This window comes from Tympanuchus pallidicinctus, unplaced genomic scaffold (genome assembly GCF_026119805.1).
Source record: "Tympanuchus pallidicinctus isolate F22 unplaced genomic scaffold, pur_lepc_1.0 scaffold1, whole genome shotgun sequence".
NCBI lineage: Eukaryota > Metazoa > Chordata > Aves > Galliformes > Phasianidae > Tympanuchus > Tympanuchus pallidicinctus.
This window is the reverse complement of record NW_026294618.1, coordinates 6,046,382-6,070,503: the sequence shown is the minus strand read 5'-3', so window position 1 is coordinate 6,070,503 and position 24,122 is coordinate 6,046,382. Positions and strand designations below refer to the sequence as shown.

The 24,122-nt window shown below is 48.3% G+C and overlaps 1 protein-coding gene across 1 annotated transcript; it reads right to left on the bottom strand.

Annotated features, from left to right (window-relative positions):
- Positions 1-224: 224 nt before the first annotated feature.
- On the bottom strand, positions 225-24,035 carry HADHA (hydroxyacyl-CoA dehydrogenase trifunctional multienzyme complex subunit alpha). Its single transcript, XM_052691550.1, has 20 exons — positions 23,899-24,035; positions 19,519-19,560; positions 19,360-19,430; positions 18,625-18,758; positions 17,263-17,401; positions 16,160-16,279; positions 15,972-16,074; positions 13,784-13,906; positions 12,897-13,015; positions 12,029-12,085; positions 9,181-9,290; positions 8,578-8,712; positions 7,901-8,072; positions 7,149-7,235; positions 5,509-5,649; positions 4,195-4,263; positions 2,803-2,998; positions 1,810-1,924; positions 1,120-1,265; positions 225-751 (listed from the first exon to the last, which is right to left on the bottom strand). The coding sequence occupies exons 1-20, from the start codon at positions 23,984-23,986 to the stop codon at positions 606-608; spliced, it is 2,313 nt and encodes a 770-aa protein (XP_052547510.1). The 5' UTR covers positions 23,987-24,035; the 3' UTR covers positions 225-605.
- Positions 24,036-24,122: the final 87 nt, after the last annotated feature.

The following is a 24,122-nucleotide window of genomic DNA, read 5'->3' as shown; positions in this document are numbered from 1 at the left end:
ACAGAGCAGGGCTTTGTTCTGCACTGCCGGCCTTTTTCCACTCCCCCCTTGCTCTCCCCTTGGTTGGTCTCACAGCTCAGCAGGCTGCCAGCAAGCGTGGGCGGCCCACCACATAGCGAGAGGACCCCTGAGGATTGCCTGAACGCTTTATTTCCACCCCACAGTGGCTCTGTTCTTCAGTGCCAAGCGGCCGAGCCCCAGCGAGAGCAGATGAGAAGCAGGCATGGAGTCCAAACCCAGGAGATGGGGATTTATTGGTAGAGGTTCATGGAAAGGGAAGGCCCCAGGGCCAGCCATGTGGAGGATGGTGCCTGCCAGGCCCCAAGAGCACTGGTGGGTGCAACATGGAGGTAAACGCAGAAGGAATTCTCTCTCAGCCACCAGGCTCACACAGGTGCAGGACGGATGCGGCCAACACACAGCAGCTGATAAGGCACTTGAAATGAATACAAGCCACAAGGCAATCTGCTGCCACCCTTCTTCCTTCCCTGCCTCCCTAGGGTGCCTTGCAGATTAACCTTAAAGAGAATTGGAGGCGGTGGAGCACCAGTGCCCCCGGGGGCTCAAGCTGATGGTGCAGCACAAATGGGCATCGTGTGCCACGCTCACTGGTGGAACTTCTTGCCTGGGTTGTTGGCATAGTCCAGCAGCAGCTGGCATGGTGTGAACTGGCTGCCATAGACGGCCTCATACTTCCGCAGCTTGTCCACCAGCTGCTTGGCACCATAGGAGTCCGCATACCTGAAGGGACCTGGAGGGACAGGGGGACACGTGCTGAAGGAGGGAAGAGCACCGAGGCTTCTGGAAAGGTGACAGCACTGCATCTGGCTGATATGCCACAGAATCCTTAGAGTTGGATGGGACCTCTGAAGGCCATCCATTCCAACTCCCCTGCAATGAACAGGGACAGCACAGCCAGATCAGGTTGCTCAGGGCCTGATCCAGAAAGGCCTTGCAAATGTCCAGGGATGGGACATCAACCACAGCTCTGGGCAAAGTTTTCCAGCACTTTTTCACCACTCCATAGTTTTTCACCACTCTCACTGTAAAAGGCTTTTTCCTTATATCTAAGCTAAATCTGCTCTTTGTAAGCTTGAAACCATTTCCCCTGACACTTACCTCCCAAGCAAGGTGGGAAGCCCAAACCAAACACAGCACCAATGTCTCCCTCCACGGGGTTGCTGAGGATCCCCTCCTGCAGGCACATGGCTGCCTCGTTCACAAACCTCGTTACCAAGCGCATCTGGATGTCCTCATCAGTACAGCTGCAAAGGAAAGAACATCTTTCAGGGCTGTGCAGCTCGAGACAGTAGTTTAACAGAAGAGTATGTGAAGAAAGAAGTGAAGGGACAGGGGAGGGGAGGAAGCTTTTCTCATTGGAGCTGTCCCCAGCCATGTGAGGTTAAGCACTGCCAAGTTCTGTGCTGTGACTCGAAGCAGGCACGTAAGAATGCAAGGAGTTGAGCTCCCAGATGGGAGACATTTCAGCATCAGGCTGCACAACAGGTCTGACACATGAAGGCCATGGTAACCCACCTGCTCTGACAAACCCAGCCACCACAGGAAGCCTTTCTGTAAAGGCACTCAAGCAAGGCTGATGAATTCAAGGATGCTCTACGACAAACACGGGCTCTCCTGAGCCAACAATCTGCTCCCCTACATGGTAGCTGCTAACAGCCAACTGGCATCCAGAGTGACCCCGTATTCAATGCTATCTTTCAAGGCTCCTGGTGCAGACGTTGTGCTTGGAGTCAGGAGGAGCTGGGCAGGGCATGAACCACAGCACCACTCAGTGCTGCAGGTACTCACACTTCAGGTTTAGCTGGCAACTTGAACTGCGCCAAGATCTCATCCATGCCAGAATTCAAGCTCCTGTTTTTCACCCCCTCCTGGTAAATGTAGAAACCCTTCCCTGCCTTGCGGCCTGCCAGGGAAAAAAAAAAGAAGACAGTCACATCCTGCCATTTGTCTCACATGCTCACAACACCTTTGCCTCTGACCTCGTGACTCCCACTTCTGCTAGCATGACCAGATTCTCACAGCACAGGCAGCCTCTGCTCTTCACAGCAAGACTGCTTGCTGCCTCACCAAGAAGAGGGGGAAGGGGCTCATGGCCAGCTGTCTCCTTGGCAAAATGCTGCCACCTGTGCCAGACCCCCATGCCTTCACTACGTCCAGAGGACACCCAAATAACGTCACCATTTGCATGGCTTTGGCAGTAAAAAAGATGCAGTCCTTGATTGTAGGAGCAAGGGACAGAGGACAAGCTCTGAGTAACTCTAACTGCCAGGTTCTGGTCACAGCAAGGGTTGTTTAGAGGGTGAGAGGTGCCACAGCCCAAGTGCAGGCCCCACTGCTGCACATAGCTCCATCCTGGCATACTCAGAGGCACAGCTGACTCTTGAACCCACCAGGAAACAGCTTCTGCCATATGGACAGAGCCACTGCCTTCTTTCACATGGAGCTTCTATAAACCTCAGGTCAGAGCTCGCTTCATTTCAGCGCATTCATTTTTTCCAGACACTTGCTTTTCATGTCCCTGCACGTGCAGATCCAATGAAAGAGACAGGCAGAGCTTCGTGGCATCCTGCTTGCTGCTTTTGCTCTAGGCAGCAGAAGTCATTTCTGCAAAGGAAGGTCCCAAGGCTTACTCAGGGTACAGCTTCCCATCCCTTTCCTAGGACTGCTCTGTCTGCTCTCACCTGAAGCAGAAGAGGCCGATGGATGCAAAGTACTTTTCCTTGGAAAAAAAAAAAAAAAAAAAAAAAGGAAATGTTGGATTACAACAGCTTAACACCTCACCTAAGAAGCCCTTCTGCACCATGAGCTTGAACAAACCGATGCTGCCACCTCCGAAGCGCTCGCCGAAGGCCTTGCCGAGATCCTCAGCCACGTGTGTGGCCACATCCACACCAACCTCATCAATCAATGTGGCAGCACCCACTGGAAAGCCAAAGGCTGTAGAGATGGCATCCACCTTCTTTGGGTCAACACCCTCCTGCAGGGATAGAAGGGAAAGAAGTGAGATTTCTGGAAACCCACTGTGAGGGGCAGAAAAGCTCGTCTGGGGTCACAGACTGTGACAAGCCCCATTAGCTGCTTGACAACAGAAAGAAGCAGTGTAATTGTGCTCCCAGAGCTCCTAGTTCTCCCCTGACTTTGTGCAGAGAGGAAAACCCCAGGCACCAGGTCTCATCAGACCAGATTACATCCAAGAAAAGGCTGAAGATAATGACAGGCACCAAGGCTGGTGCCTCACTTCATTCATTAACACAGTGGGATGCAAATTCCTTATTGGTGGCACCAAGTTCCATGCAGGACAGGACTCTCTTCTGCAAGATTGTTTCAACAGAGCAGAAACCTGCCCAGCTCAATCCCTGAACAGGGCAAGGGTAGGACGTGGTAGCAGGGATTTGCTTGTTGTCTCTGTGTGCTGTGACATACCCTGCTGAGGACAACCTGCCTCTTAGCCCACAAAGACTCTCTCATGCCTACTCTGGTCAGCAGCAGAGCCAAGAGAAACCTGTGTGTACACCCCTGCCTTGCTCCCAATCATTATTTGAATGTTGAGCATGTAATGTTGCCCTCTGCTTTGCAGCCCTGGACTCAGGGAGAGCTGCCTTGCAGGCAACGCATGGCACAACACAGAGCAGACCATAGTGCAGATAAAGGGGGTAACCTTGCAAATGCAATGCACGCTCTGCCTCATATGTACCCTAAATGGTTGGAAGTCTAGATCCAGCACTGCAAGAATTGTCCAAATGAGCCTCCCAACCACTTTAGTGAGAGAACCCACATCTAATAAAGAGTCTGAACAGAGAAACTGGGCCAAGGGTTTGGAATCTTGTAGAAACCGATCATCAGACTTCAGTGGAATTTTATACCCAGTGAGTATTTCCAAGCCAGGATCTGGGGAGAAAACCTCTCCCTAGCAGACACCAGGAAGGGGCTGGTTAGTAAGGGCTAACAGTTTAATGTGTGGCTCTGCAGGTTCAGCTGCATGTCAAGGATGTAGTGAGGAGACAGCCATTCTGTGGGTTTACTTTACACCAATTAGTTGCCTGAGCTGTTCCTTGTCTTGCAGGCTTACCCAGTTTCCCTTCTCATCCAGAACTTGGACCAGACTGACAGGGCAAGGAAGCAGTAGAATTTACATTACTGTTTGATGGACACTGTAGCCCATGGGATACACACCTGGAGAACTCGGCCCACTTCTGCCAGCATTGGCCCCAGGCACCTGGTGGTGTAGAAACCAGGTCCATCCTAGGGAGGAAGAGCACAATAGGAAAGCAGGTGAGAACAACCTGCAGGGACAAACTGCCTCTATCAGCAGTGCAAAAACTGAGCTTTACAGCTCAGGCTGCAGTTCAGGCACTGACACGCATGGCAGAGACACTCAACTCCATTTTAATGGAATGCAGTCAACTCCCAGATTGTCCCAACTTCTATCTATGGGACTCGTCAGTGTTTAAAGCTGTAACAGTTTTTCCCTGGAAATCCCCACAAAGCTTTATTTAAAATAATGCCTGGAGGACCCAGGCAGGTTGCAGAAGTCACCAAATCCAACAGGGAGATGATGAGAAACACAACTGAGACACCAACACCAAGCACAACTGAAACAGGCGTAAACTTGTTCCATCTCCGACACTGCTTGCAAAGTCAAGAAGCAGGAGACAGGCTACAAACTACCATTCCAGGAAGCATCTCATGTGAGGGAGAGGGTTGCAGAAGCAGCACTGTATCCCCACTGGCCTTCAGAGATGCCTGGAGCACTTTCTGGCAGGCCAGTTTTCCCAGCATCACCAGAGAGACCTGCTCTGCATTACTGGAGCTTCGCAGGCTAGTGAAAACACCAGTCCAAAACTACACTTAGCAGACTGACACGAGCCTGCAGGCTGAACCTCCCATGCAGCTGATGCAGTACTGCTGGCTGTCAGCTACTACAAGAGCACAAGACCAGCACTGTTTTGAGGGCTGTGTGCTCAAGAGAAGCCATAAGCCTAACGCTCCATAGTGGCTTTGACACTCTGCTGCTTCCACCTACAGATCACAGCAGTTTGTTCTCAGCTTCTGCCTCTCCTCTCCCCCTACTTTGTGTAACTCTTCCTCTATACTTGCACACCTATCACACAAAATTTAGATCCAGGAAGAGGATGGTTACTGCTCACAGGCTCCTCTGTCCCTGCAACTCCCCATACAGAAGAGGTGGAGGGGTCCTGCCCACACTCTGTTCCATCTCTGATGTCTCTACAGACTGCAGCCTCCTAGGAGCTCCTTAGAGCAGGGATGCAGCTTCTTGTGCTGACCCACAAGACTTCTCCTGTGTCTCTGGCCCTTCAAGGCAGCTCCAAGGGACATCTAAAGGATCAGCTAGGCACCTGTCTTCTAACCTCCATTTTTACTTCTCTGATGAGTTGCTCTTATCCACAGCCACGTGAGCCTTGTTTCAGTGCACAAGCCCACTCTTATTTATAATCCCAACTCATATTTAGTGTAGTGTTCCCTCACCTTTACCACAATGACAACTTTGCCTTGTTTGAGGCCAACAGCAACAGCAGAAGCTGCTGTGTCCTGGGATGTTTTGTCCGTAGTGATGATTTCCAGCAGCTGCATTTTGTCAACGGGGGAGAAGTAGTGCATCCCAATCACCTAGGCAGGAGGGAGAGCTCAGGGTTAAGAAACACTCTGTGTTGCACTGCAAAATACTGGAAGAAAAAAAAGGCAAATGGCCAGCCACAGACTTTACTACATCCCTTTCCAGTGGGAAGACTCTTTCCCTCTCTCCTCAGCTTTCCCAAGGAAGCAGCAGCACACATCCCACAGCTTTTGCTTTAGCGAGGATTTAGATATGATGATTACAGGCTCAAGAGCACGGCTCAACCCTCTGCTAATGGTCTGGCAGCAAAACTTGTTGACCTGTCTAGGAATCTCAGCTGAGCTCAGTCCCCAGGTGAAGCACAGACACTGTGTGACATACAGGTGCTCTCTGACCTGACCTGGGAGAGCAGCGACATGCTTGGGCAGCGCTCCTTCTCGAGCCTGGATGTGGAGCAGCAGTGAAAGAAACAAATATTCAGCAGAATCCTTGTGTTCTGCTAGTAATTTTTTTTCTTGGGGGGAGTAAAGGGGGGTGATAAAGCCTACCTATGGACAAGAAGGCATGCTTTCAGCAACTAATTACAGAGATAAACGTAGCCTTCCTCCAGAAAGAGTGTTTCAGAGGTGATTATTTGTCTGTGTGCCTCATCCTCCTAACAGGTCCATGTAATCAGGACGTCACCTTCATGCCTCCTGGAAGCTACACTTGGCACTAAGATCTGCACAAAGTCAGAGGCACCTTGAAGGACATTTGCAGTTTGCAAAACTAATGAAAGAAACTACACTAATTAGTTAGCTGATTTCCTATTCGTTTCCCCATACAGAGTCATTACACAGACAATTTATTCAGCAAGAGGATGTTATTTGCAAATGAACAACTAAGATGGAATTTGCATTTCCTATGCAACTAAGGTCTGAACAACAAACCAAGAGACTCACAAAGGTCACAGAATCCTGCAGCAGTGGGAAGGGCATGCTGTTACTCTGTGACCCTTACAGATATCCATGAAACCTGTACAGTGAGATGAGCAGCTCGGGCAACGCGCTGCCCTGGGCAAATTTTAGGCCATTTTAACGAGTTGAGGAAACCAACCAAGGCCATCTCTGCTTTTATATTTGTGGAATATTTTCCAACTGACCTCCAGAGCTTCCCTTTCCTTCTCCTCAAGATCCTACTGCCTCCATATCCTATCTACCTCAAAATCTCTGTGCTTGCCCCTTTAGTTTCAGCACCCCTGGATTCAGCTTCCAGCCTCCAACTTTTCTTCTCTTTTTTTGCTGCCAGATCAGTGCCTTTCCTTGAGGAGGCACATTCCCACTGTGATAAGTCACTCCTACATCTAACCAACCATTAAAATGACTTAGGTTTCCCTGTCTGGAGCTTTTCTCAGCTTCAGACTTCTGTAGCTTCTCTGCCCATGTGGGCATTAACACGTTCCAGGGAAAAAGCAGAAGATCCCTGCTCTGCTCGCCCACAGCAAAACCGTTTTGCCACTACAGACAACTCAGCAGAGAGCAGACTCACAGGCTCTTTGGTACTGGATACTCACCTTGTCTGGCCTCTGGCTAACAGCAGCAATTTGGTTGATTGGGAGGGCAGACGTGTTACTGGCGAAGATACAGTGAGGAGGGATCACCTGTGGCAGGGGGTGGAACAGACACTTTAAATGCACAGCCTTCAAAGTCAGATGTGATGAGCAGAGTCTTAGAGACCAGTGCTAGCACAGAGCATTCCCAGCACCTGCTAACGCCTGAGGCATGAGGATAACCTGATTTTCTCTGCCAGTGTTATAAGTTTATTCTAAGCCTGGCTGAGTTGGCCTGCTGATTTCCACTGGGGGTCTGCAGTATCAGTCAGTCTCAGACCTCCTGTGACTCTGCAGTCCACTGTAAACACACTGGATGCTGCAGTGAGGGACTTCAGATGAGCACAGGACAGCTGCTTTAGCAAACAGTTATTTCCCCAGTTGTGCTCTTGAACAGAGAAGAGCAGTGGCAGCAAGCCAGGGATAGGCAAAGGACAAAATGTGGAGATACCAAAGGACATTGTCATTCTGTCTCAGAAGAATGGGAGTTTTTCTGGAGTAGCTCCCAGGAGTCAGAGGATATTAGAACTGTCCCCATTAAGCTTAGAACTAATGACTCCTTATTCACAGACAGGGAAGTCTGACCTTGATGCTCACCCATGTACTGAAATGAGAACCCTGCAGCACAAGACGTGAGAAATCCATTGGGCAAGAGACCCCGAGTTTCCACCATGCAGTGGCCATGACTGGTGTAGCTGCTCAAAACCAATACTCACGGCCTCCACTTCCTTCAGCACTTTGTGCTTGATGTTAATGTCCTCAAACACAGCCTCGATCACCATGTCTGCTTTCTCAAAGCCCTTGTAGTCTAGCTGGCCTGTCATGTTGCTGAGAATAGAGTCCCTCTCAAACGATGTCAGACTCTTCTTCTTCACCTTGCCATTCAGCCTAGGGAAGAACATCTGTCAGAGAGCCTGCAAAGGCCAGCCCAGACTGCTAGATGTACACTGTGACACCCAGGATATCCCTACCTCCTGGAACAGGGACCCAAAATACTATCTCCAATTCAGCAGGACTGTCACTGGCCTATCCTGCCATCTGGAAAAAGGAGAACCCTGCTCACACAACTTGGTATATCAGCCAAGGCTACTCCCACCCACCTTAGCTCTATAAGGTGCTGATAAACCTAAAAGCTGATGCAATCATCACTTAGGTGGTCCACCTACTTTAGGGGCTAAGGCTGAGTACTCTGGGTCTACTTCATAGCAGCATCTCAGCACTCTGCATAGGACAACCTTACATGAAAATATTTCTGTGACATTTGATGGTAGAAGCTTCCAGAGGAACAGAGGTGTCTGTTTCTGTCAAATTTCTGACTGCCAGCAAACGAAGGAACATTTTGACCAAGGGAAGTCCCATCCCATGCCAAGCAAACTCCTGCAAGCTCACATACCCCTTGAAGACTTGCTGCTGTCCTCTGTCCAAGCCTTGCTGCGTTGTGTCTTTCAAAATGGTCTTCAGCCCTTTATCCACTGAAACCTGGGCAATCCCAGCTCCCATGAGCCCTGCTCCCAGCACTGCCAGGGTCCTGTAGTGAAAGTGTGTGGGGGGAAAGCATTCAAACCTGGAAATAGCTGAATTTCCACACACACAGAGTCACAGAATCACTAAGGTTGGAAAAGATCTCCAAAATCATAAAGTCTAACCACCAATCCATCACCACCATTCCCACTAAACCACATCCCTAAGTGCCACATATGCCCTCTTCCTGAACAGCTCCAGGGACGGTGACTCCACCACTTCCCTGATCAGATTTCCAATGTTGGACCACTTTTTCAGAGAAGAAATTTTTCCTGATATCCACCCTGAATTCTGTCTATCCAGGCACTATTTTTCAAAAAGCAAAAAGACTTAATTTGCAGGTGAGACCTCAAAACTACAGAAGATTAACATTTCCAAGGCTGGAAATCTCTCTTCTGCTTTTCAGGACTCAAGGTTTTGGCCTATCAGCAGATGTCCTCCAGCTTCTCCTTCAGATCCCCCACATTTCACTCACTTGACCTCTCGCTGAGGTGCTCCAAACTTGTTCTTCTTGCAGCGCACCTGCCCATGGTAAAGTCCAATCAGAGCCTTGGATTCATTGGTCATTGCAAGGTGGCCAAAATTCTGAAAGGAAGGGAAGAGGGAAGCAAAAACTTAAGTCTTTGACAGCTGTCACACTTCCAAGTGTAGATTAAAACACATGGCACAGCCACGTAGATGAGTCACCTGGAAATGGAAGCACAAAGTATGTTTGTCCTCCCTGCACAGGGCACCTTTTGTGCTGGGCACGGCTCACTTTGCACCATGACCTCCCATACAGGCCAGCAGTAAGGAACTGCTTGCTCAATGCCATTTCCCATCAACAGCATAATGTAAAGATACCTCTAACACATGCAAGTGTCTACAGGAGCAGGAGTCTGCCAGGGAACAAAAGCAGCCATCATTTTGGTGTGCCCATCTTCTTTCCCCACTAACGCATTCAAAACTCATTTCCACTCATCCTGGGAACCTCCAAACACTGGCAGGGTAAACCAGAGGTGAAGCTGCTGCCTCGCCACCTCTGAGGGTCTTACAAATGCAGGAGGCACTTCTGCTTCCCCCAGACGTGAGACTAGAGCAAGAAGTGACCCACGTGCATCCTGCACTGGCCAGGGCCATCGGCCAGCTGCTTCCAAGTGAAAGGGTCCTGCACTCAGACTTTGAGCACAATCTCTAAAGGCCAATTCTCACTGACAGCAGGACTCTGATGCTATTTTCAGATGATCACAAAGAGGCCACAAAATCAAAGGCCTGCATAATCTCTCAGCATTCAGCATGAAAGAGGAAAGGGGACAGGAAGACAAAAGGCAGCATACAGCGACTGCAAACTAATGATGTTGTCTGAGCCAAATCAGCTAGGGAAAAATCACTGATATAATGGAGTGTGCAGCAGGCAGTATCTTCCCTCACTGCTGTCCTCTGAGTTAAAGGCTTGTTAAAATATCAGAAACAAGAAGATTGGAAAAGGATCTGTGATTCTCCTAGCCTAAGGGATAGGAGGAGGCATTAGAAAAGGCACAACACGGACTCTTAGTCTTTAGGGCTTCCTGGTAAGATCTTCATCCTGCTGCTATTAGGAAATAAACCACTCATTCTTTTCTGTAAGGAACAGAGTATCCTGAGTCTTTTATTCAGCATCAGATCAAATGTGGGTGGAATGAATAACTAGAACAGACAGTTCTGGGGGTGCATCTAGGAGGTCACTGCTAAGGTAATGGGCAGACAGCTACATCTCAGACCAGGACTTCACCACCAGAAGAGAACTAAGCAATCTACTACAAAGCATGAGAAACTGCTGGATGTGCCAGACAGCAGCATGGAAAGCTGATGAAGGCTGCAGACAGTGCTATGTGAGAGGGCTGCATTTCAGCAGCGGTGAAGGAGCAGAGATGTGACAGATGGCCCAAATGCACAGACAAACAGATGGGAATGTTGTGAATCTTCTGGGGATCCATGACTTGCAAAGCTAGCAGTGCTCAGGTAATGACATCAGAACTACTGTGTGAGGCCAGGGTTACCTCATCTATATCAAAAATACTAAGTTTGAGTAGAGTAACAGGTGTTGCAAAATTGAGACCAAAGAGAAAAAACTAATTATTGAACAGTTATTGGTGCTGACCTGAACAAATATGGTAGGGAAGTAAAGAACTGAATGGAAAGGAAGGACAAAACAGGGGTTTATTTCACAGAATCCATGAATCACAACCCCATTATTTCCTTTCCTGCCACTGGATACCAAAGTGTGCAGCTATTCCTTCCTTATTGCTGCTGGTATTTATGCACACTGGTGATTTATGCACCCCCCTGAGCATTCTCTTCTCCAGGCTGAAGAGTTCCAGCTCTCCAATCATTTTTGTGACCTTTTGCTGGACTCAGTCCAGGCTCCTCTGCCTGTGCTGGAGACTGAGGCTGCTCCTCTCAAGGGGCAGAACTTGGCACTTCCCTTTGCTGAACTTCACAAGGCTCCTGCCTGCCCAGCTCTGCAGCATGCTGAGGTCGCTCTGAATGGCCAGTATTAGCAGTACTCCCACTGGAATGGCTGCTAAATAAGGCCAGTTCCACTGAGGGATAAGGAAAGAGAAGTCTTGTTCTGTGTGAGAAACCACTACTGAAAACAAACAAATAAAAGCACCACAAAAGCATCCAATGTTCACGAGTAACTGAAAGTCATCAACGAGAGAGAAAGGACCAGCACAAACTACTTTGAGCTAGAAAAATCAGACCAATGGCAAAAAAATAAGAGGGTAAGAGACAACATCCTCAGCAAAGACAGTGGTGAAGAAAGGTGTCAGAATAAATTGAGTGTTGGTGAAAATGGAAGTTTGCTCTTGGGAGAAATTACTTGCTTGCACCAAACTAGCTGCAAAAACTCCTCAGAATGACATCACCAGAGCCACATCCTGTAGGTTACCTGTCCCATGTGTCAATCAGAACAAACAAATACTGCTCAGATATACAGAGAAATCAAACACAAAGTCCTGCTAAGTGAAACCTAGATCAGTGAACTCAGCCTGATTATTCTCAGCCCAGGAAGAACAAACAGACAAGAATGAGAAGAAGCACAAACTGTTTTCACAGATGAAGAACCCTGAATAAAACCAAAAAACTAAACCAGAACAACAACGACAAAAAACAACACAACACAAAACCAGTTCTGTTGCTCAAGATAGGCCTTTTCCACAGCCCCCCTTGCAGAAGAGTGGGCAGGGATCCAGGCACCATTTTGGGCAGCCTGTGAAGAATATTATCCTTTGTGTGCACGGTTAAACTCACCACACAACTATACAGCTTATTTACTGCTACCAGGGATCTCATCTTCTTACCTGGGATTCTGTGAGGTATCCAGTTTCCCGCCCCTGATCAAGACCAGCCTTTACAACCTATTTAAAAACAACAAGAAAGATTTCCCATGATTAAAGGCATGTCCACCAACAGCTTTAATAATTGCTTAGCTGCACCTCCTGTTCTCACCAGTGACCCCTCCCCAGTATTCAAAGGGCACTTCAAACACTGGGTCCTGTCCATGCTGTTCAAAGCAAAGTTAAGGATCACCCTGTCCTAGCACAGAGTCAGGACCATGGCAGTGAGTTTTCTGCCAGGTTGGTATTCACAGAAACCTCATGGATTCAGTAGGACTCTGCTCCTGTAAGGTCACAGCTCTGTCAGAGGGTGACATTCACAGGTTTTAGAGGTGAAGTCATTTAAAAAAACAGAACAAAAATCCAACCATGGATAATGTCTGTAAGCAAAACAATGCCTGTGCTAGTTACAGAACTTACATTCTGTGGGGTTAGTGCCAGGAAAACAGCACTAGTTTTACTGACAAAGTTTTACAGACAAAGAATTCCAAGCTAAGCATTCCTTCTCTTGGGTTTCACAGAATCACAGAATGGCCTGGGTTGAAAAGAACCACAATGATCATCTAGCTTCAACCCCCCTGCTATGTGCAACCAGCAGACCAGGCTGCCCAGAGCCACATCCAGCCTGGCCTCGAATGCCTCCAGGGATGGGGCATCCACAGCCTCCTTGGGCAACCTGTTGTTCCAGTACCATATAAATTGGTCAGAATAAAGGTCAGTACCTATGGCTTGGCTCAGAGGAAGGAAACACCAACCCCCTGCCTGTTGCCATGTTCTTTACCCCAAAGATCCACCTTCACTTATGTTTTTTATGTCTCACATTGGGCATTACCTCAATGATTTTCAGTGGAGCAGGGTACAGCCCTTTGGTTTGCTTCTGAACTTTGCTCTCCACTGTCTTGTAGACTTGCTGCCTCACAAATGGAAGAGCCATTGCATAGTCTGTTATCTCTGCAAGATGGAACAAAGCACGTCTCAGCACAGTGCCATGCCTGTGACCAGCCTTAAAATAACTAAACCAACAGTTAAAGAGTAGAATCACAGAAGGGTCCTTAAGGATCACTGAGCTCCAACCACCCTTCTGTGGGCAGCATTGTCAACCACTAAACCAAGCTGCTCAGGGCCCCATGCAACCTGGAGGTGTGACTGTTGTGTAGCTGCGATAGGTGTGTGCACCAGAAACTCAGCTAGTCACAGGCAGCATGATCTGCTCAGCAGGGCATCTGTGGCTTTCTCCATGGACAAGTCTCTTCTAGGACTAAAGCTTCCTCCTAATATAACTGCAAAGCAGAATTCAACAGAGAGATGTCAGAATTTCCAGGCTCTGTTAACTGCTTAAGGGCACCACTAAAGAGGATTGGCACAGGGCAGATCAGCGTGCCACTCCTCACCTAATTACACAAGCTGTGTACAGAACTTGAAACTAGAAATTTGAGGTTGGACAGTCCTCTGAAGGCAGCTACTCCTCTCTTCCCATGAGCCTGGATCCCTTCTAGGGTGCTTTAGAAGCCATCAGGCACAGCTCTGGCTACTTGAAGATCAGATCTGCACAGCAACCTTCTAACTACCAACCCACCTGGCTTGGGAGACAATTTACAGCATCAAATAACTTTGCTTTGATGGCAACATTGAGTAGGAGCATGACCTTATCTCTGAGAAGCAAAGCTGGGTTAATATTCACTGCAGTTCCTTGGCTTGGGCTGCGGTGCCCAGACTTACTCTGTACTAGTCCTTTTGATCTCTTGGCAGACACAGTCTTGTTGGCTAACCCTCTAGCAAAGCCAATTGCTACCTCCTCCAAGTACTCAATTGTTCGTGCTTCTGGAGCCTTCACACCTGGCCCTGTGAACAAAAGAGAAGTACTGAGGAAACAGCACAATTTATCATAGACAGAAGCAGCTCATGTGGAGAAGAGAGGGTGTGACAGCACCAGGATATTCCTCTGAACTGCTGCCACTTGGTCTCCCTCCCTGCTTTTGACTTTTCTCAATTCTGAAGGTCTCCAAGACATTGAATGTTCATAGTGTTTATACAGAAATGTCAAAATATCAAATCCCAATGGAAGCCAATAGCTGTACACCGATTAAACATGAACAGTAATTTCAGAGAAAAACAGAAAAGCTTTGGTTGGATGGGAACATGGCCAGACAGTCTGACCTACTGCTCAAAGCAAGGCCAAGTTCAAAGTCTGGATTTAACTTGAGAATTCAGTCAGATTGCTCAGGAATGGCCTGAGGAATTTGGGGCAGGCTCTGCCCATCTCCGAGAATGAAGATCCCATCACCTTTCTAGATCCTTCTTTCAGTGTCTGACTATAAAGACCTTTTTCTGCTTTGCAACCTGCAAGGAATATCCCCATCCAACTGAAAGTCAGTCAGCTGTTCAGTGTCTGACTATAAAGACCTTTTCAACCCTCTTGTTGCAGTTTGTGCCCTTTATCTCTCACTCTTTCACTCTGCATAAGGCACCATGAAAATCTTAACAGAACTCAAGTTTTCTGCCTCTCTCCCTCTTGTTGTGCCTCTGCTTTCTTATGTAGCACAGAAAGTCTGCACAACTGAGGTTTATCAACACTGCTGCCATCAAACACACAGACAACAGTTACCCAAAACCACATCCCTGAAAACTACCTGTACTGCATCCAATGTCCAATAAACCCTCAACCTTCAAGTGCAAGAAGTTTCTCACTTGCTTTAGCTAGTACTACATATAGCAACACCTAGCCTCAACATTCTAACTGCTGCAGTATCCTAGCAAAGGGAGCCTCAAGCTATCAACTAAAATGTGTTCAATTGTATAAAAGGCACATGCCAGATTTGGGCACACCATTAAGCACATCAAGAGAATGCTGGGGAGCTCCTAACTGAAGAACTGCTTGCAATTCATGAATCTGCCTCCTAATTAATGCTATCTCTTTCCTTCAAAGCTTTTTACAGTCAACTAAAGCATCACCCCAGCTAAATACAGCTGCTTTCATGCAGACACTGAAAATGAACATGAGAGTACTTGTAAGAAAGCCCATTGGCACTGGGTGCTATTTGAAGGAACAAGAGATGCCTCTAATGCTTGCATATCATGTTTTTTGTGTTTCTTTTATGTCCTAATCTGGTTTGAGTCAAGAATGGTAACACATTTTCAAAAAAGTCAGATCTGCTTTAGTAATCATTGATATAAAAAGCCACTCTAGTTAGCTCTTAAAGGCAATTCACACCTAATACATACAGTGGTAAAGCTTCATCAGCAGATTTAACTCCTGCCTGAGTACCACAGATCTATTTTATAAGTGAAAACAAAGCTAATAACACCTCATCCAGCTGGTCTGAGACAAGACACGTGTGAGCTTCCCTTGCATTTCTCAGGACAGACAGCAGCACTTTTAAAATATGTACATACATTTTCTTCACATTCAGGAGCACTTGGAAGTGCAATCTGCTCTGCAACCTGCAAGGAACATCTCCATCCAACTGAAAGTCAGTTAGCAATTCAGAGTGCCTAAGCTGTGGGAGCTGGCTTCTCAGGATCTTGCCACTGGAATTAACATCTACATAGGCATTGATCATCCATTCTTCCTTTACAGATTGCAATCTGTTCCTCTGACATGATGAATGAGGAATGCAGGTTCTCAACTATAGCATTAGTTTAAGTAAGAGAGCCAACACGCCTGCTGCTTTCTATGCTGACCTTCCCCTGCTCACTTAGCTTTAGCCTGACATTTCAAGATCCTCGTGCCCATGCTTCAGCAGTGGGAATGAAGATTATCATGCAGAAAATGGTAACAACTTTGCAGTCCACATGCTCTGCTCCACCTAGACTGTGGCATCCATGGCTTCTTCCCCCATTCAAATGGAGAGGTTAACCAACAGGCAGCAGATCAGCTTCCCAGCAACTCAGAGGCACCATGTCTGACCTAGCGGGTCCACCAGCTGGTCAACCAGACCCATCTTCTTTGCTCTGTCAGCATGGATGTTCCTCCCAGTCAGCATCATATCAAAGGCAGCAGGAAGTCCCACCTGGAAGCACAGAAAGAGGACTTTAGAAGAGGGACTATACAATGCAGCAGAAGAAGCTGCAGCATGAAGTTTTTCTCCTGCTTACCATCTTTGGCAGCCGCTGAGTCCCCCCTGCCCCTGGCAGGAGTCCCAGTAACACTTCAGGTGTTCCCAAGATTGTTTTCCTGTCCTTCGTTGCTATTCTGTAGTGACAGGCAATGGCAACCTTAAAAAAAAAGGAAGGGACAACTGAAGGTTTCCCTGGGAAAGACCAGAGAAGAAGTGGGCACCCATCACAATATGTTTCTTGTACATACTGCTTTGGCTTTCCTCCTAGTTCTATCCTGAGTCCCTAACTCAGCTGCTCAAATCCCTTCAGTACTCATTCATGGCTTCTTCCAGCACACTCAGGGCTAATGGTAACTGACACAAACATGAGACTAACAATCTGAATCAAGCTATTTTCAAACCTCATTAATTTAATTCTCATTGAGACCTTTAAGGGCTACAGTCACTCACTGCATTTAAAGCAGGATCCCATTTACAGATCAACCGTGATATAATCACTTCTTCACCAAGTCCAGATCAATCACCACTGTGCTTGTAAAGATGCGACTGCTTAAGAAGTATGCAAGCAACTTAAGACTATTCCCATGATGCTGTTCCATTTTAGCAACAAATTTGCTCTATGAGTTACTGCAGTCTTAGTTTACAATACACTGAGTGGAGATTATGAAGCAGATATTGCACCCAGCTGAAGGGGCAACAAGGGAGAAGGGCATGCAGGCCAGGGTGCAGCCTGGCCAGGTTCCCCACACTCATCCCTCCCATAGGAACCTTTAAAAGAACAGAAGCTGCTGGGATGTGAGACTCATTTCCAGCCTGGACTCTGCCAGCAGTACTTATGCAAATTCAATGCCCGCTGGAAACAGCCTGTTTGCCCTGGGATGCTCTCATCTCAATATTATTCTGGCCCACACACACTGTATCTGCCTATCTGTCTTCTGACAGAAGCAGGAAAATGAGCATGGCAGAGCTCCGAAGCTCCAAACCATTAACTTGCCACAAACTCATTTGAATGGATGTAATGAATCCATGCCAGGTCTCAAAACCCTCACAGGGCAGACCTGCAGGCATCATGTGGGGAACTTAGAGAACCAGTGCTACCGACTCCCACTGCTGCTTAGCCGGCTCAGAACTGCTCAGTACCTCCAGTCCTCCTCCCAGGCAGGAGCCACTGATGGCAGCAACTATGGGCTTTGGAGACTGCTCAATTTTTTCCAGCATCTTCTGTCCTTCCTGAGAGAGCTGAGTCACTTCCTGAGAAGTCTTGCAGGCCGCAATCATGCTGCAGTGAGGCAGAAAGGCTGATCAGAACTGGAAAAGCACTGAGAAAACAGCAATAAAATGGAGAGTGCTTCAAGGAGTTTGCTCCCCTTTTCCCACCAAGCTCCAGTGACTGACAGACAGGCCAGAGCTATTCAGTCCCACAGTCTTAGATTAACTGACAACGCAGGAAGACTACTAAATTCAGTGGGTTAAGTCACCACAAGCTGACACTGGTTTGTGCTTGCAGGCAGTGAATGAGTTTCCTTGTGTCAAGGCTTTGAAAGGCTTTGGGGGAGAAGAGGAAGGGGTCATAGGAAAACTCAAAGCACTTGCCAGAAAGGGTGCGGGGAGAATCCAGGATCACTTTTTAGAGAAGCAGATGGCCAAGGCTCTGATGCTGCACTCTGCCAATTAGAGACTCCCTCAGCCAGTTATTCCCATGGAGGCTAGAACTGTGTGCCAGGCAGGCACAATTCAGCAGGCTGGCAGTGCTGAGGCCAGCAGGCACCTCTTAAACGCAGCCTGTGCTTTTGCTCTGCTCTCACTACTCCCTCCTTCCCACCATATCACCTATCAAGTGCCTGGCCTCATTCAGGAGCAGAGCAAAAGGTAGTAAGTTTTTTGAAAGGTTGGTTTGTCATTTACCTTCCTGAAAGCTTAGAGTTTTCTGGCTTTAAATGTCTTTAAACAATAATTCTGCCCTGCCTGTGGTCAGGATTAACAGCACTCCAGGTCCCAGTGAGAGCACCCACACACCCTGTGAGCTCCCCACAGCCAACGGCCTGGGAGGCTGCTTGGATGCTTCACATGGCAGGAAGCCAAGTCCTGCTTCATCGAGGGGCCGTGCTGGCAGACAACCAGGCACTCAAACCCAGCTTAAATGAAGCTCTGCATGTAAATTGTCTGCCCTTGTTGTGTCCCAGCCCAAAGCACAATGCTAACCCCAGAGCCAGGAAAGGAACTTTCCTTGGCTGCACCCCAGCACACAAGAATGAATGACCCAGTGCTACAAGCAAATCGAGTTTAATGACAAGCCAAGCTCCTTTTTATCAAGGTCCTGACTTGGTCTGATCAAGCTCCACGTCCGGTGCACAAGGATTTCACACCCAGCCTCTGCCTCACCCCTGGGGAGATATCAGTGACAAACTGCTCAGACTGCACAGCACACCAGGACTCTGGTCCTGGTTACCAGGCTTCAGAGGAAACACCATCAGCATAACTTTGTAAAACCCATAAACTTACTCAATATCTGCTCCAGCAATAAAAGAACCTGGCTTTGAAGAGATGAGGACGGCACTTTTGACTGCTTCATTGGCCCAAATCTCATTCATTACTTCAGTAAACTCTGCATTCAGTTGTTTGGATAGAGTGTTCACCTGAAGGCAGCAAACAAACACTGTAAATAGGGATTGCAGGAGATGGTGGAATTTAACCTGATTAAGAAAACATGCATGGAAGACAGTCTGATTAAAAAAAAAAAAAAAAGCCAAGGCCAACAGCAAACCTGAGTGCGTTTTCTAATGTGTCAACAGAAGGAATGGGCCACTCAGGAATTCACTCAGCCTATTGCTTGGTATAATTACAATCACACAATCATTATGGCTGGAAAAAACCTCCAAGATCATCGAGTCCAATCATCAACCCATCCTCACTGTGCTCACTAAGCCACGTCCCTCAGCACCACATCTCCACGTTTCCTTAACACTTCCAGGGACAGTGACCCCACTACCTCCCTGGGCAGCCTGTTCTAATGCTTCACTGCTCTTTTGGAGAAGAAATGTTTCCTAACATCCAACCTGAACCTCCTCTGGTGCAACTCGAGGCCATCACCTCTCACCTTCTCATTAAATGCCCAAATGCTCACTTGTCCATTTTTTTACTTAGTTCACAACTTTGAAAGGCTGCAGGTTAGGGATGATCTTGGTCTGAAATCACAGCGCTTTCAGTGCCTCCTCTGCACTGCAGCTGAAACAATACCTTTGAATTTGGTGTGTTGAAGCGTACAACAGCAACATCTCCTTTGATATCATAGCTCACGTGGGTTCTAGCTGGAAACAAAGGGAAACACGTTATCAGCTTATGTTCAATGGGTTTTAGGAAAGAAAATGAACTTGCATAAAAAATCTTCAAGCTTACCCTGAAGAGCAGTGGAGGTGGAGACGTTACGGCAAGCATAGCCTAAAGAAAAGATGGTGCAGAGGTTAAATGAATGCTCAGCAATCTCAGCTGCAGGGTCCCTTGTGAATGTATCCTCCTGTCTCCCCTTGTGCCAAGCAACGTTACAGGAAATCCTGCTCATCAGCCTGCTCCTTCTTTAAGGCTCTGTGCTACCACCAGAGTTCAGCACACTCCATGCTATGGAAGCGACCTTCACACACAGCTGCCACCCTGCAGCTTCCAATACAGGAATGCCAAGCTGAGGGCAGCAACCAAAGCCTCATTCCTCAAAAGCTGAGGAGAGACAACAGAGGCAGCACACGGGGGTGTTTTGCCATCAGGGTGCACAGTTCAACACAGAAACCTTCAGACCTTGTTGCACTTTGGGGAGTTTGAAGCCTTCAAGTTACATTCTCCATAGATCAAATAACTGCCCTACAATACTCCTGCAAAAATACACTTGTGCCTGTGACCTGTGCCAACGCAAGCATTACTTCATAGACAGCAGGGAGTGCACCTGGAAAGCCAGAGCAAGAGCACATGATGTTCATTCTCTCCTCCATTCTCTATCAACTAAATACCAGATCCATCCCTACCAATTACAGGAAGAAGCACCCAGACAAATTTGTTTTGTTTCAAAGCACTCCAAAAACTCAGACCACCATACAAACAAGTTCTGCCTGCAAGTGAAACCCCAAATTTCCTTTTTCTGCTGAGAAACTGTATTCTGTCCAACGACCTGCTGCTACACAAACGAACCCCAGCTCTGTTCGAGTGACCTTGATCCTGACCAACAGGATCTTCTTCTACTGCAGACCTATGCTGAATCGCTGCCAAAGCTGCTTCTCACACCACAGTGCACACCTACCAATGGTACAATTAGCTGGGGGAGGCATATTGCCTAGTGCTGATAGCACCTTCAAGAGGAAAACAAACCCTTTCCCAGCAACCAGGTGGAAAATTCAGCAGAGGAAAGCTCGCAATCCCTCCCTGCACCCCACCAGCAGGTGCTCTCTCTTTCCCCCCACAGCCCCATGACAGCTCAGGGCTGCAGCTCCCCTGCACTTCGACCCTCCTTCCACCCCGCCGCAGTGCTGGCAGCAGGCTGTGACCTTTGTGCTCCATTCCTCAGGTCCCACACGCACGCAGGGCTGCACCGCAGGATGGAAACTGTGCGTCGCTCTGCGCCCAAATGCCACCTTATAAACAACAGATGAATGGATTTCCACTCCAAAGCTGCTCTGAAGTATCTGCAGGCCACAGAGTGGCCCAGGTTACAACTCCCCTAAACTTTTAGAGAGCTGAAGACAGGTATTTCTGAACCTAGCACACATTTGTGCACAGTTTGACAATAATCTCTTTGCTGGAAGGTGCTCCTCGGCATCATACTCTGCACTTATAACTCAGCAGCATTTTAACCTGGCAAAAACAACCTCAGCATTCTGCCAAGAAGACTGGCACTGTCTGAGTTCTTTCATTTTAATCCTGCATTACTTCTAGGCATATCAGGAAGGAGAATTAGATCAAACGAATCTCAGTTGCAAAGCAGATGATCGTGTTCTCCTTCCACACCCGCAACCAGATTCTGGTAGAGCAGGGACAGCAACACCTCTCCCCAGTGCTTACCAACAGTTTCCTCCATTGTATGACCCCAATTCAAAATAATAATAAGAAAAACCTGAAATCATGAACTAACCTTATCCTACAGCCAAACACGTTTTCCTCTTTCAAATTCCTTCACACAAAACAGACTGCTTTTGAGAAAACCTTACACCTTGAATTCTACTTTGCTTTCAGGTTTAGCAAAACAAAAGATAGGAAGAGGGGGAAAAAAATAATCAAGGGCAAGACTGAACAAATCTCACCATACTTTAAACACAAACTCTTTGGGGAATGCTTGTGTCGCAAGAGTAAAAGCAGCTCAACAACCAAGCGAGATTTCATCAGCCTGAGAGTCTTTTCTTTTAAATCCCAGCACACTTGTGCTTTTAGTTTCGGAACGTGGAAGATATTTTCCATGTTTACTTGGTCACAGTCACAGCACGTCGGCTTGAGGAATCAAATCATTCAGCAACAGTGCTGGTAACTTGCCAAGATCAGAGCCAGAACCCCCCCCGTGTGATTCTGAAGGAAGCAGCACAGCATCAGGCCAGATGCACTCTTCTGTCATGTCACTAACGACTCACAAACTTTTGAACATCGACCAATTTTGCCTACTTCATTCATTCCAACTGAAACACGGTCTGGAGAAAGAATGCTTCATAAAAATTGCTCTCAGGATTCAGCACAGAACTTCAGATACAGCAGAGAACAGAAAACACCTCTTTCCTGACAGCTAGCCATGACCTATTTCCTCCCACTTTCTTTTCTACCATTTCCCTGCTACTTCCCTAGCCAGCACTTCCCCACGCTCACCCAGAGATGGCAGACCACTGGAGCTGGGAACGGGATCCATAGGTGGCTGAGAAAAGGCTCCTCGTAGTCCTGAACTAAGCTGAGCAAAGCCAACGAGCTGCAGCACTTCCAGCCTCTCTTGTAAGCTGCAAGATGGGAAATGCCTGGCACACTGAGCCTCACTGTCCCCTCCGGGAAGCTGTCAGCACACGTAGCTAAGCAGGTAGGGCTTGCTCCTGAGCTTTTCTTTAGCCTACTTACTGCCTTTTGCATGCTTTCTGGCCTGCCCTAGCTAGGTTTGCATGCTGCTTGATAAGTGCTTTGTTGCAGCAGAACAACACTATTAATTATGATAAGCAACTGCAGCTCCAGGACTGTAATGAAGAACATTACTAGGAGAAACAAATCCACCAACGATGGCCCCATAAACCTCTGGAGTTCCCACAGTTCTGCTCGTTATCAACTGCAGCACTCTGCTCCTGTAGCAAGTGGGTTGTGCACAAATTTGCTCCAACATCATACAAAGACAGGCATTAAGTCCTAGGAAACACTGCTAACTTCAGCTCCACATCCATAGAAGATTCAAAGGCCCTTCAGAGCACAAAAATTGGCTGCTTCCAAAAGCTTGAGCTTTGTTCTCAGATCTTACTTGGACTCCTGGTGACTTCTCTCTTTGGAACTTCTATAGGGAAGCACTGCAAATCAGTTCAGGGAGCAAATGCATAAGGGAGAAATGCTTGCACACCAGAATTATGGCAGATGTGGTGCACCAGAGGTATTCCCCAGCCATCTGGGGGCTCCTGGCACCCCCAGGTGCATGCAAATGGGTCCCTAAAACAAAGATCTCCCCCAGGGGCACAAAAACACTGAGGTGCTATGAGAGCAGCCCCAGGAGCCAGCCAGACATCCAAAGACATGGGGACAGCCCTCGTGCACATACACAAGGACACAAGGACAGCACTGTCACTTCAGCATACACCATGGGACACCTCCAGAGCCACACAGACACTCTCCCAAATGCACACATGTACAGAAGACATACAGAGAGCAGCTGTCCTGGATAGGACATATAGGGATGTATATCCCTATATATAGGGATACACTATATAGGGATACCACAGCTCCCCAGGACATGGAGACACGCTGATATCTCCAATTGTGAGGACATAGAGGCTGCAGGAGTGAGATCTTGGCATGGCATAGCAGTTCCCTCAAGGAGGCACACACCCAGGAGCCCCCCCCTCATTGGGGCCCCCTCACCACATATCACAGCAACTCCCATCTCCACCAGCCTCCAAGCTACATACACAGAGCCACCCTATCCAGTGACCTCCTCACATCTCCAAGGAAGACTCTCATGTGTGGACACACCACTTCACAGCCCCTTTACTCCTGATATAGCCCTAATGAAGCCCTCACCCAGTGGGAACAACAGGTCTTACAGAATCACAGAATGGCTAAGGTTGGAAAGAACCTCAAGGATCATGAAGCTCCAACCCTCCTGCCACAGGCAGGGCCACCAACCTCTACATTTAATACCAGACCAGGCTGCCCAAGGCCCCACCCGACCTGGCCTTGAACACCTCCAGGGATGGACAGGGCATCCACAGCCACTGTGGGTAGCTGTTCCAGCACCTCACCACTCTCTCTGTAACAAACTTACGACTCCCCTCCCCTCGTAGATCCCTCTGGTGACCCCCATACAACGCCTTTTCCCCTCACAGCCCCCCTGCTGTCACCTCCACACATCAGCACACCGCCCTCCGCCCCTCAAAAACACCTCAGGTGCCACCTGCACACCACACCCCCCTCACAGTGCCATCCCCACGGCCCTTAACCCCTCACAAACCCTCTTGCGAGGCCTCTAAACCCCCCAACCCGACCCAACCACCCGCCATCTCACCACTGACCTCCCCTCCTCACACACGACTCCCTCACACACGGCTCCCTCCCCCCGCGGCTCACCCTCAGTCGCCAGGCGACAGGGCGGGCAATACTTAGCGGCGGCCGCGAAGCGCCCCAAGCTGCCGATAGCGCGCACTGCGGCCGCCATCTTCGATGCGCGCGAGGTCGAATGAGGGAGAAGCTGCCAGGAGAGGGGGCTTCGAGCCACGCCCAGGGCTGTCCACATCACTGCCTGTCTCCGAACACCGCTTGTTTTGGTCCGCTCTCTCCTTCACGTTGTCCAA

What these genes read in the sequence shown, in the direction of transcription:
- HADHA (XM_052691550.1), bottom strand. Translation starts at nt 23,986, where the DNA reads ATGGCGGCCGCAGTGCGCGCTATCGGCAGCTTGGGGCGCTTCGCGGCC. An exon ending in TTAGCCAGAGGCCAGACAAG is followed by an intron (nt 5,650 to 7,148) that starts GTGAGTATCCAG and finishes CCTCCTGCCTAG; the next exon opens with GTGATTGGGATGCACTACTT. An exon ending in AAGTTGTCATTGTGGTAAAG is followed by an intron (nt 4,264 to 5,508) that starts GTGAGGGAACAC and finishes CTTCCTCCCTAG; the next exon opens with GATGGACCTGGTTTCTACAC.